At 39.2% G+C, this 14020-nt stretch overlaps 1 protein-coding gene across 1 annotated transcript in view; it reads right to left on the reverse strand.

Moving 5' to 3' along the window:
• Positions 1-322: 322 nt before the first annotated feature.
• The window catches only part of ERMP1 (endoplasmic reticulum metallopeptidase 1), a 58720-nt gene continuing 45022 nt past the window's right edge, over positions 323-14020 (reverse strand). Inside the window, exons 14-15 of the mRNA XM_039474760.2 lie at positions 2473-2636; positions 323-2351 (exon numbers count right to left, since the gene is read on the reverse strand). Coding sequence (XP_039330694.1) covers positions 2187-2351; positions 2473-2636 — 329 coding nt within the window. The 3' untranslated portion in view covers positions 323-2186. The remainder of the gene's footprint in view (positions 2352-2472; positions 2637-14020) is intronic.

The following is a 14020-nucleotide window of genomic DNA, read 5'->3' on the forward strand; positions in this document are numbered from 1 at the left end:
AAATTCTGCAGAAAATAATGCATTTGTTAGTGACTGTGTTCGAGCTTGAAAAGACTCTTTTAGAAATTAAATGATCAGATATTCTTTAAGAAAAAATTTAATCTCAGTGTCTTCCAGTGTGACAGACTGTGTGCTTAACAGAGCCATAAATACTTTTGATAATTACTTGACCATTTCTGTCATTAAAACAACCTCCCAGAATGTTACAAGCCCTGAGACTACTGAGCGTCTTATTATTGACCTTGTACAATACCAAAGCTTCATAATACTAAAGAAAACCAAAACAAAGACAATGGTTTACACAGGGAAATAACCCAAAGGCAAAAGGAAAACAGTGATAATTTATTACTGAAAAACAGTAAAGGCATCCTTTCCAAAGTGGAATGGAAATCACAGGGAACACTAATTGTATCAGATGCAAAACAGGTCCGTATTTTAAAATTCATTGAGAGATTATTACTTTTTCTCCACAACTGTGATTCTGTACAAGATTAAACCCTACAAACCTTATGTGCTACCTGACAGATAAAAGTAGCAGGAGCTATACTATTGAAGCACTTGAGACCGATTTCTGCAAAGTCCAGAAAAAGGAGTGACTCCAATGTGCAGTGCTAATGCATGTGACAGCCAAACATGTTATCATTCAGCTCTGGCTGCAGCCCTGCTATCTACATGGCCCCAATTAGTTTTTAGGGAGTCACAGATTGGGCAGGCAAGAAGGAGCAGGATTTTAAAAGCACATCATACACATTAGACAAGCAGCCTAAGTACGTTTTCCTCCTGCATTGCACACTTACTGTGCTCTTTCTGTTCAAATAGATCCACAGGCCACCTTTCGAGAGCATTCCTTCTCATTTCCTCCATCATCCAAGAAAAATCTAGCTACCTCTTTTTAACTGTGCCTTCCAACATTTTACATTTCCTAATGGGAAAATGAAAGCTTGCACATTTTGCCACTGATCTCACCAACCCCCTCACTGCTGGACCAAAAAGCCATGAGAGGTACTGCTATGATATACCTTATAAGCTACATGGCCATCTTCAAAATGAAAACCACCTTTAAGTCCTCATGCTGCCATTATTGCAGGATCTGAACCACCTATAGATACAGCCGTCTTACTCCAGTATAAGTCACAACCTCAAGTCTCGGGAAAGCCAGCCTACTGGATAGTAAGTTACTGAGAAAATCTATTCAACTGGCTGGAAGACAAGAAGACATAAGATTATGCCATAAAGGATTAAGGTTGTATAACACAAGACTCGTGTGAAACAAAAGATAATAAATATTTATAAAGTGCCCAGCACTCCCAGCCTGCCTTCTACCCCAGAATAGCCCAGGTGGCAGCTCAGTGCTCTGAGGAAGGAAGTTAAGGTCACATACTGGCACAAACAATATTCTGAACCAAAAGAACCTACAAAAACGAGAAGGCTATGTGGCCAAATAGTCTCGTTTTTAAATTGGTAAGATGGAGAGAGGTAACAGACATGTTTCAGAGGAAAACAGCGCAGCCATGGATCTGAGTGTCCACTTGTCAGGACAGTGAGTCACCAGCTCAGCATGGGATCCAGGCCTCAGTACAGAGACACAAAGCACACTAGAGAGGCTGCCTGAAGAAACAGCTAAGCACAGGCTACAGCCTCAAGAGTGCAATGCTTCTCCCCCAGCCCTATGGCAATCACTTCAGTGACCCATACAAGAGTTACAGTCTCAAGGGGAATCATTACCTCAGTAAGTGATATTTCACCCACCATCCACTAATTCAACAAATGGTCTTGGGGCTTAAATTGGAAACCACTTTTATCTCATTAATCTCTCATTAATCTCATTAATCATTTATCTCTGACAGTGTACCTCTTTCTTGATCCTAAAGGGGCAGCTATTGAAGTGGTTTGTTGGCTTTTGTCCTTAAGATCACATAAAATAATGTGTGTGTAGTGGCAGTACCCACATGTGCTTACGTGCTAGAAAACTGGCACTTTCAAGTGTCAACAGGCCATGCATTGTGCCACAGCTTAACCCTTATAGTGCTTGGCCCTGAAAAGTGTTAACCCAGAAAGCTCTTTGAACATACGCTCATTAAAATTCATTGACTTACGTTATAAACATCCATGGTTTCTCTAACATAGGGAGAAACCATGTCACATGGCGTATCCACTGGGCATGTACTTAGAGTTCATCCACAAGATTAAAACACAAAGAGATCGTAGGTGCACACCCAGGCAGAGGGAAATGTCCAATCTGGAAACTTCTCCTTCAGAGCATCCAGCTGAGGGGATCTCTTGTCTTCCCCAGATAGATAGTGGGCAGCAATGGCCACAGTGACCATTCCTTCGGGATGTTCTTCTGAGACCTGCCAAAGAAAATCAATTAGTTCCTCAGTTCTTGGAAGCCAGAATACTGAACCCAAGGTTCTTGCTAAATACCACCTGGGAACCTAATCAATGAAAAAAGCAATGCTGGGAAATGTGCACCTGCACTTCTATCCAGAACTGCCATGCAGAGGCCTCGAGTCCATGGGAGTAAAAGACAAAGTAGTCTCCTCCTTTACTTGTGACTGGGGTGCCATTGCCAAGAGACCACTGAGAAAGTGTTGACCCTTTGTGGGCTCGAACATAGAAGGACATATGGCTTGGTCCTATAAGGTAGAAGGAACAAAGAATAGTTAATCTTCTGAAATGGATTAAAAAAATAACCCACAATCCAAACCAGATTTCATGAAGGTTCATGCCTGGATGACTCTAAGTATACTCACTATCAACCTAATGCAGGTTTACCACTTTGAACACTTGGCGTGAATCGACAAGCTTAAGTAATGAGGTAGCGCAGAAAAGACAAGAGTCTCAATGAGAAAGCCTTAGCTTTAAGTTGGTCCTGTCACTTAATTGCTGCATGGCATCAGGAATTCAATCTAAGCCAAAATTTATTCATCTGTGAAACACATTTTTTTGAGGGGATTACCTTACAAAAAGCCATATGGAAGTGTTAACAAAACTGCAAAGTGCTACAACAGTACTGAATATGACTGTCATTATGAATGGAGTTGTTTATAATTTTCAGAGTTGATCATGTAACACCTTAAAATATGTTTTACTAGTTTTTCCCTTCAAACTGGAAAATAACTGCTCAGTTCTGAAAATTTAGTTATGACTGGGGACTTCCAAGGAAACTGATGACAGTGGCAAACTAAAACTAAAACAGATAAAACTAAACCAAAACACCCTCAGCCTAACTTGAAAATAGAGCATACCCACATTTGCATTAAATGTAAATTTGTAAATCTTGGAGAGCAATCTCACATACTTGTGCCCAACCTGCTAATGTTGCAAGGCTTTCTGGCAAATGCAGGCCAAGTAAGCTCACCCTAAATCTGAAAATACTGCTATAGTGTCCAGTCAAAGATTTACAGGGCAGGTACTTAAAAGTACACATTATTGAACTAACAGTCTTCAAAAGCAAAGCTCAGGGAGAAATAAATGGAAAAAGAAACGAGAGGCATCATTTGGCACTTGGGTGGTGAAGGTGAAAAGAAGCAAAAGAAAATTCAGGGTCCTGTAAGAAAAAACAAAATGTTGAAAGAGATATATTATTCATACACCAACACAAACTTACTAAAGAATCTGGACTTTATGACACTGGCAGAAAAAGCAGCCATTGCTAGAAATCGTACAAAACAGCACAAAAATGAGGAAGGAAATAAATCCATACAGTTATTACCAAAAAAAAAAAAAACACCACCATGAAGCAGAAGAAAACATCATGACTATACTCCAACTATAAATACATACACAAAAACATGGGGATTATTTAAAACTCCACCATGAATCAAAAATTCTTACTAGAAGGGAGAATTAAAAGGACTGGACTCAAAAAAGAAATGGAGGAAAAAGGCAAAATTACCTTAGAAATGAAGAAAATTGGGTCAGGCGCAGTGGCTCAACATCTGTAATCCCAGCAATTTGATAAGTCAGGGCGGGTGGATCACTCGTGATGGGGAATTTGAGACCAGCGTGACCAACAGAGAAAAACCCCATCTCTACTAAAAATGCAAAATTAGCCGGGAGAAGTGGCACATGCCTGTAATACCAGCGACTTGGGAGGCTGAGGCAGGAGAATCACTTGAACCCAGGAGTCTCCTCTGTCGCCCAGGCTGGAGAGCAGTGGCACCATCTCAGCTCACTGCAACTTCTGTCTCCATGGTTAAAGTGATTCTCCTGCCACAGCCTCCTGAATAGCTGGGATTGATTACAGGTGCATGCCACCACTCCCAGCTAATTCTTGTACTGGAGTTTCACCATGTTGGTCAGGCTGGTCTGGAACTCCTAACCTCAAGATCCACCCACCTCAGCTCCAAAAGTACTGGGATACAAACGTGAGCTACCATGCCCAGGCTTTTTTTTGGTAGAGATGGGTTCTCCCCATGTTGCCCAGGCTGAGCTCCTGGCCTTAACCCATCCTCCTGCCTCAACCTCCCAAAGTGCTAAGATTACAAGAGTAAGCCACACCAGACCTGGCAGAAATAACTTATTATAGTGAGGATTTTAATATATCCAAATATATTACAAAAACAAATACTAAGGTGAAGGTGTAAGACAAATGTACAAATGTTACATGTTGTAACAAAAATTGGATGGAAAATGGGAGAGGGAAAGAGGAAAGGAGAATAAGCTTGCTGCTGTATAGGCTAATTGATGGTAGTTAATACTTTTTTTTTTTTTGAGAAAGAGTCTCACTCTGTGGCCCAGGCTGGAGTGCAGTAGCACAAATTCAGCTCACTGCAACTTCCCGCTCCAGGTTCAGGTAAAATAACAGAGGATTAAAACAAATATAAATATTCATAAATGCCAGAAAATAAAATGTTTTACAGGGCACAGAAGACACATCATAGAAAAAAAGAATATAATAAAGCAACACGTATCATTGTAAAATATTGTGACAGCTGAGGCCAAATGTACGAGTAATAAAAATCTCATACTGTATGTTTCTTGAATATGGAGAGATTTAGAAAGGGTAAATAAAGGTATGAACAAATGTATTTCATTCAAGTGGAAATTGTTTAAAAGGCCTATTTTCTGAAAAAATAGAATTCAAGGCAAAAGCATTAAATATAAATGGGGCACTTTTTAATACTAAAAGTCACAATTGACAACAAAGACATAAAAATTGTATCTATGCACCAAATAACATGGCAACTACTTTATAAAGAAAAGGACAGAAGATGTATAGAAGATATATAAATTTAAACACACAAATAAGAGACTCCAATATTCCACTCAGTACAAGACACATCAATTGAGCAAAAAGTGATAATAAGAGGAGGCCTTAAACAAAATGACCAATGAGGCAGATTATGTGGATACAGGTTGAGTATTTCTTATTTGAAATGCTTGAGACCAGAAGTGTTTCAGGTTTTGGAATACTTGAATTACCCTAAAGGTATCATGCAGGCCTTTTTGGCATTTTTAAACAGTATCTTGACACCACAGAACAGAGAATAAGCAAAAAAACAAAACTAATGCACCTAGGTATGGGCTTCACATGAGGCATTATGAGAAACCTGCCACTGGCATATGCCCCCTACACACATACCATTTTATTACTTTTTTTTTTTTTTTTGAGACGGAGTTTCACTCTTGTTACCCAGGCTGGAGTGCAATGGCACGATCTCGGCTCACCGCAACCTCCACCTCCTGGGTTCAGGCAATTCTCCTGCCTCAGCCTCCTGAGTAGCTGGGATTATAGGCACGCGCCACCATGCTCAGCTAATTTTTTTTTTTTTTTTTTTTTTTTGTATTTTTAGTAGAGACGGGGTTTCACCATGTTGACCGGGATGGTCTCGAACTCTTGACCTTGTGATCCACCCACCTCGGCCTCCCAAAGTACTGGGATTACAGGCTTGAGCCACCATGCCCGGCCCCATTTTATTACTCTTTACAGATACACACGCAGGGAGAATCTGGGTGTGTGGGAAGGTATGTTACAAATGCAACAGGCTGGAAAGGTTTTCTTTCCCCAGGGATGCGGAATCAACTGTGTTGTGTGCCTATGTTTTACTATGACCTGTAATATGAGATCAGGTGTGGAATTTTCCTCTTTTTTAAGACATGGTTTCACTCTGTCACTGAGGCTGGAGTGCAGTGTATAGCTCACTGCAGTCTACAATGCCTAGGCTCAGGCAGTCCTCCCTCCTGACTAGCTTGGACTATAGGTGAGAGCCACGATGCCTTGGTAATTTTTTTAAGTTTTTGTAGAGGCAAGGTCTCACTATACTGCTCAGGGTGGTCCCAAACTCCTGGCCCCAAGTGATTCTTTGCTTTGGCCTCCCAAAACGTGAGCATTACAGGTATGAGCCACCATGGCTGGCAAAACTGTCTTTTTGTGGCATCAAGTTGGTGTTCAAAAAGTTTTGGATTTCAGATTTTCAGATGAGGGATGCTCAACCTGTATATATCAAAACTTTATATACTGATAATATAAAATATACCTTCTCAAGTGAGCATCAAACACTTAGAAAATCAGGTACCAGAGGTCACACAAGAAATATTGGAAAGTTATATAAAATTATTAAAAAAATAACATTGGTCACAATTCAGTAAAACTGAATTGTTGAAATTATTAACAAAACAGCTTTCCTCTGGAAATTAAAAGGTCTTCTATTAAAGATTCTTCAGTGAAAGAGGAAGTACAAACAAATTACAGAATTTTTAAAAAAACAGGAACTGTTAGATATATGCAAAACAGTAATAAGAGGAAAATTCATAACAATAAATTTTTGTGGGGGTTAGGTGCAACAGCTTATGCCTGTAATCCTAACATTTTGTGAGGCCAAGGCAGGAAGATCACTTGAGGGCAATACAGCAAGATGACATCTCTACATAAAACTTTTTTGAAAATTAGCCAGGTGGGGCCAGGCGTGGTAGCTCATACCTGTAATCCCAGCACTTTTGGGAGGCCGAGATGGGCTGATCACGTGAGGTCAGGAGTTAAAGACCAGCCTGACTGACATGGAGAAACCCTGTCTCTACTAAAAACACAAAATTAGCCGGGGGTGGTGGCACATGCCTATAATCCCAGCTACTCGGGAGGCCGAGGCAGGAGAATTGCTTGAACCCAGGAGGCCGAGATTGCAGCAAGCCAAGACTGTGCAATTGCACTCCAGCCTGGACAACAAGAGTGAAACTCCCTCTGAAAAAAATAAAAATAAAAACATAAAATAAAAAAAATTAGCCAAGTGTGGTGGCATACACCTATAGTCCCAGCCACTCCAGAGGCTGAGATAGGAAGATCACTTGGAGCCCACGAGTTTGATGCTGCAGTGAGCCATAACTGCACAACTGCACTCCAGCCTGAGTGACCAGGGAGATCCCAACTCAAAAATACCTATTTTCAGTGAAATAAATTTTTGATAATGACCTGGGTAAAAAACAATAGAGTAACCAAAAGGAAGGAAGTACTAAAGATGAAATCAAAATCAATGAAATACGGAACATAAACAGATCTAATTTTTAAAAAACAGAAGTTTGTTGCTCCTGAATGACGACTGGATAAACAATGAAATGAGGGCAAAAATAAAGATGTTCTTTGAAACCAACGAGAATGAAGACACATCATACCAGAATCTCTGGGACACATTTAAAGAAGTGTCTAGAGGGAAATTTATAGCAATAAATACCCACATGAGAAGCGAGAAAAGATCTAAAATTGACACCCTATCATCAAAATTTAAAGAGCTAGAGAAGCAAGATCAAAAAAACTCAAAAGCTAGGAGACGACAACAAATAAAATCGGAGCAGAACTGAAGGAGATAGAGACACAAAAAACCCTTAAAAAAAAAATCAATCCAGGAGCTGGTTTGTTTGAAAAGATCAACAAAATAGACCACTAGCCAGACAAATAAAATAGAAAAGAGAATTAAATTAGATGCAAAAAAAAAAAAAAAAAAAAAGGGATATCACCACCGATTCCTCAGAAATACAAACTACCATCAGAGATTACTACAAACAACTCTATGCTCATAAACCAGTAAATCTGGAAGAAACTGACAAATTCCTGGACACTTACACCCTCCCAAGACTAAACCAGGAAGAAGTTCAATCCCTGAATATACCAATAAGAAGGGCTGAAGTTGAGGGAGTAATTAATAGCCAACCAACTAAAAAAAGTCGAGGTCCAGACGGGTTTACAGCTGAATTCTACCAGACATATAAAGAGAGGCTGGTACCATTCCTTCTGAAACTATTCCAAACAATACAAAAAGAGGGAATCCTCCCCAAGTCATTTTATGAAACCAACATCATCCTGATACCAAAACCTGGTAGAAACACAACTAAAAAAGAAAACTTCAGGTCAATATCCATGATGAACATCTATGCAAAAATCTTCAACAAAATACTGTGGCAAACCAAATGTAACAGCACATCAAAGAGCGTATCCAACACAATCAAGTAGGCTTCATCCCAGGGATGCAAGGCAGGTTCAACATAAGCAAATCTATGAAAAACAATCCATAACATAAACAGAACCAAAGACAAAAACCACATGATTATCTCAATAGATTCAGAGAACGCCTTCAACAAAATTCAACAGGCCTTTATGCTAAGAACTCTCAATAAACTAGGTATCAATGAAATGTATATCAAAATAATAAGAGCTATTTGTGACAAACCTACAGCCAATATCATACTGAATGGGCAAAAACTGGAAGCATTCCCTTTGAAAACTGGCACTAGACAAGGGTGCCATCTTTCACCACTCCTATTCAGTATAGTATTGGAAGTTCTACCCAAAGCAATCAGGAAAGAAAAAGAAATAAAGGGTATTCAATTAGGAAAAGAGGAAGTCAAACTGTCTCTATTTGCAGATGACATGATTGTTTGTTTAGAAAACCCCATTGTCTCAGCCCCAAATCTCCTGAAACTGATAAGCAACTTCAGCAAAGTCTTAGCATACAAAATCAATGTGCAGAAATCACAAGCATTCCTACACACCAATAACAAACAAATAGAGAGCCAAATGATGAGTGAACTTCCATTCACAACTGCTACAAAAAGAATAAAATACCTAGGAATACAACTAACAAAGGATGTAAAGGACCTCTTCAAGGAGAACTACAAACCACACTGCTCAAGGAAATAAGAGAGGGCACAAACAAATGGAAAAACATTCCATGCTCATGGTTAGGAAGAATCAGTATCATGAAAATGGCCACACTGCCCAAAGTAATTTACAGATTCAACGCTATCCCCATCAAGCTACCACTGACCTTGACAGAACTGGAAAAAAAAAAAAAAGTTTAAACTTCATATGAAACCAAAAGAGAGCCTGCATAGCCAAGACAATCCTAAGGAAAAAGAACAAAGTTGGAGGCATTGCACTACCTGACTTCAAACTATACTGCAAGGCTACAGTAATCAAAACAGCATGGTACTGGTACCAAAACAGAGATATAGATCAATGGAACAGAACAAAGGCCTCAGAAGTAATGCCAGACATCTACAACCATCTGATCTTCAACAAACCTGACAAAAACAAGCAATGAGGAAAGGATTTCCTGTTTCATACATGGTGCTGGGAACACTGGCTAGACATATGTAGAAAGCCGAAACTGGATCCCTTCCTTACATCTTATACAAAAATTAACTCAGGATGGATTAAAGATTTAAACGTAAGACCTAAAACCGTAAAACTCTAGAAGAAAACCTAGGCAATACCATTCAGGACACAAGCATGGGCAAGGACTTCATGAGTAAAACACCAAACGCTATGGCAACAAAAGCCAAAACTGACAAACGGGATCTAATTAAACTTAAGAGTTTCTGCACAGTAAAAGAAACAATCATCAGAGTGAACTGGCAACCAACAGAATAGGAAAGAATTTTTGCAATCTACCCATCTGACAAAGGGCTAATATCCAGAATCTACAAAGAACTAAAGCAGACTTGCAAGAAAAAAAAAAAAAAAACATTCCAAAGTGGGCAAAAGATATGAACAGACACTTTTCAAAAGAGGACACTTATGAAGCCAACAAACATGAAAAAATGCTCATCACCACTGGTCATTAGAGAAATGCACCTCAAAACTACATTGAGATACCATCTCATGCCAATTAGAATGGTGATCATTAAAAAATCAAGAGACAACAGATGCCAGAGAAGATGTAAAGAAATTAGGAACGCTTTTACACTGTTGGTGGGAGTATACATTAGTTCAACCATTGTGGAAGACAGGTGTGGCAATTTCTCAAGGACCTAGAAATAGAAATTCCATTTGACCCAGCAATCCCATTACTGGGTATATACTCAAAGGATTATAAATCATTCTGTTATAAAGACACATGCACACTATGTTCGTTGCAGCACTGTTTACTATGGCATATATACACCATGGAATACTATGCAGCCATAAAAAAGGATGAGTTCATGTCCTTTGTTGGGGACATGGATGAATCTGAAAACCAGCAGTCTCAGCAAACTGAGACAAAAACAGAAAACCAAACACCGAATGTTCTCACTTATAGGCGGGTGTTGAACAATGAGAACACATGAACACAGGGAGGTGAATGTCACACACTGGGGTCTATTGGAGGCTGGGGGGATAGGGGAGGGACAGCAGTGGGTGGGAAGGCTGGGGAAGGATAACATTGAGAGAAATGCCTGATGTAGGTGATGGGGAGATGGAGACAGCAAACCACCATGGCATGTGTGTACCTATGCAACAATCCTGCAAAATCTACACATGTACTCCAGAACTTAAAGTACAATTAAAAAAACCAGAAGTTTCCTTTTTTCTAAATTAACAAAATAAGACAATCGCTAGCTAAATGAAGAAAGGAACAGCAGGGAAGGAGAGCAGAACAGAGAAAATACAAATACACCAAAAGATAAATAAAAAGAAAAATAATCTAAACAGAAGAAATTTGTAAAATCATGACTATTTTGCAGGCCTCTGTACTAATAAATTTGAAAACCCAAAAGAAATCAGTACTTTTCTAGGAAAATATAGATTACCAAAACTGAGCACATTAAAGATATAAAGCTTAAACAGACCACTGTCCCTAGAAAGAGTTATTAAGGAACTGCCCCACATAAAAACACCAGGCCTTGATGGTGTTCACAGAGGAATTCAAGGCAACTTCCCAACCAAATAGCCCCAATGCTTCATAAACTGTTCAAAGGTATTGAAAATGAAGGAAAATTGTTTTTATAAATCAACTGCCTTCATACATACAAAAAATAATAGAGTAAAAGAAAAAAAATGAGACCAGTATCATTCATGAATATTAATGCAAAATTTCCTAGTAATATCAGCAAACAAAAGCCAACACATTAAGAAAACAATAGGCCATAAAAAAAGACACAATGAAGAAAATTCCTGATTGCCTTTATAGATGCTTAAAAGACTTTTCTCAAAATTAAACACTCATTCTGATTTTTAAAATTCAATAAGATGACAACTGATGAATGCTTGCTGAAAACGATCTTCAAAAATGTGTACCTTAGTCCTAAGGCTAGGATCTTACATATGAGGAAAACGCTAGAGACCTTTGCACTAATATCAAAAACAAGACAAGGATTCCTACTATATCCTTAACTTTTCTATACTGTGCTAGAATCATTAATCAATCAGAGGCATAAAAATTGATAGAAAAGAAATAAAACTATATTTGCAGATGATACGCAGTAGACAATAAACAACACCTGAGATCTATTTTTGTATGGCCCTCAAGCTAGGAATATTTTCTAAATTTTTAATGGGTGATAAACAAAAAAAAAAAGAGAGAGAGGGAAAAAAAAAATACAACAGAATGTTACCAAGGCAAGGCCTAAATTATTCACTACCTGGCTCATAGGGTTTGGCTGTGTGTTCCCATCCAAATCTCATTTTGAATTGTAACTCCCACAGCTCCCACATGTGGTGCGAAGAACATGGTGGGAGATGGTTTAATCTTGGGGGTAGGTCTTTCCCATGCTGTTCTTGTGATAGTGAATGAGTCTCACAAGATCTGATGGTTTTAAAAATGGGAGTTTCCCTGCACAAGTGCACTTTGCCTGCTACCATCCATATAAGACATGACTTGTTCCTCCTTGCCTTTCACCTTCCACTATGATTGTGAGGCCTCCCCATCCATGTGGAACTGTAAGTCCAATAAACTTCTTTCTTCTGTAAATTTGCCCAGTCTCAGGTATGTCTTTATCAGCAGCATGAAAACAGACTAATACACTGGTCCTTTAGAGAAAAAGTTTGGGAATCCCTGGTATATTTGGAGACTCCTAAGATATCAATGGTTAAACGAACAAAAAATACAAGATTCCGTGAGGTAGGAGGATCTAAAATTGACATACAGAAATCAACTGCCTTCACAGATACAAAAAATAATCAGAGGATATAATGGTAGAGAAATGCCCTCAATTAGAAATAGCAACAAAATCTAGAAAAGAAATCTCCCTCAGGGTTTCACTCTGTTGCCCAGCCTGGAGTACTGTAGCACAGTCATAGCTCACTGCAACCTCAAACTCCTAGGCCCAACCGATTCTCCCACCTCAGCCTCCCAAGTAGCTGGGACTACAAGTGTGCACAAGCACACCATTTTTTCTTTTTTTTTCTTTTAGAGATGGGGTCTCACTATGTTGCCCAGGCTGGTCTCTAACTCCCAGGCTCAAGCAATCTGCCCACCTCAGCTTCCCAAAGTCCTGGGACTATAGGAGGAAAATCCCTGAAAGACATAAAAATAGATATGAACAAAGGAAAGGTCATTCCCAGATCATTGATAGGATGACTCAACATTGTTAACAGTTTTCCAGAAGGTAATTTATAAATTTATTATGATACTCCAAAAATACCAATAAGCAATAAGCTTTACATTGGAATCAGGTAAGTTATTACTGATGTTCACATGAAAAAGAAAATAACAAGGAAGACAAACAAAAGCAACAGCAGCAAGGAAAATACGGAAAAACAAAACCTACAAAGGAGCTTAGCTCTTTCAATCATGAAAATAAAGCTTCTAAATTAAAAGTATAATAACTGATACACAAATAGACCCACACGTACACAGTTAAATGATTTCTCACCAGGGCACCAAAGTAATTCAATGGGAAAAGTCTTTTCAAATAATGATGCTAGGAAAACTGGATTTAAAAAAGGCTTGACCCCTATACCTCACACCATACACAAAAATTAATTCAAGGTGGATCACAGGCCTAAACATAAAAGTTAAAGCTTCTAGGAGGAAACACAAGAATCTGTCTTTGTGATCACTAGGTAGGCAATGTTTTTTTTTTTTTTTTAGAGAAGACATAAAAAGCACTGATCCTGAAAGAAAACCGTGATACACTGGACTTCAGAGAAATTTAAAACTTCTTGACATTAAAAGACAACATTAAAAAAAAAATGAATGGTAAGAAAATCTTCATGACATACATATCAGATGAAGGATTTTTATCTGGAATATACAAACCCTTACAAGTCAAGAAGAAATACAATTTTTTTTTTGAGATAGAGTCTTGCTGTCACCCAGACTAGCGTACAATGGCACAATGTCGGCTCAGTGCAACCTCCACCTCATGGGTTCAAGTGATTCTCCTGCCTCAGCCTCCCAAGTAGCGCCAGTTACAGGTACATGCCACCACACCCAGCTAATTTTTTATATTTTTGGTAGAGATGAGGTTTCACCATGTTGGCCAGGCTGGTCTTGAACTCCTGACCTCAAGGGATCTGCCCACCTCGGCCCTACAAAGTGCTGGGATTACAGATGTGAGCCACCACGCCCTGCCCATGACATTTTCAAAAGGGAAGAGAGCTGGGTGCAGTGGGTCATACCTGTAATTACAGCACTTTGGGAGGCAAAGGCGAGAGGACAGCATGAGCCCAGGAGTTTGAGACCAACCAGCCTGGGCAACATAGTGGGATCCTGTCTCTACAAAAAACTTCAAAAAATTATCAACATGGTGGTACACACCTGTGGTCCCAGTTACTTGGGGAGCTGAGGTGGAATGAGACCAAGAGGTCAAGGCTAAAGCTAGC

The sequence above is a fragment of the Saimiri boliviensis genome, chromosome 2, assembly GCF_048565385.1.
Source record: "Saimiri boliviensis isolate mSaiBol1 chromosome 2, mSaiBol1.pri, whole genome shotgun sequence".
Taxonomy (NCBI): domain Eukaryota; kingdom Metazoa; phylum Chordata; class Mammalia; order Primates; family Cebidae; genus Saimiri; species Saimiri boliviensis.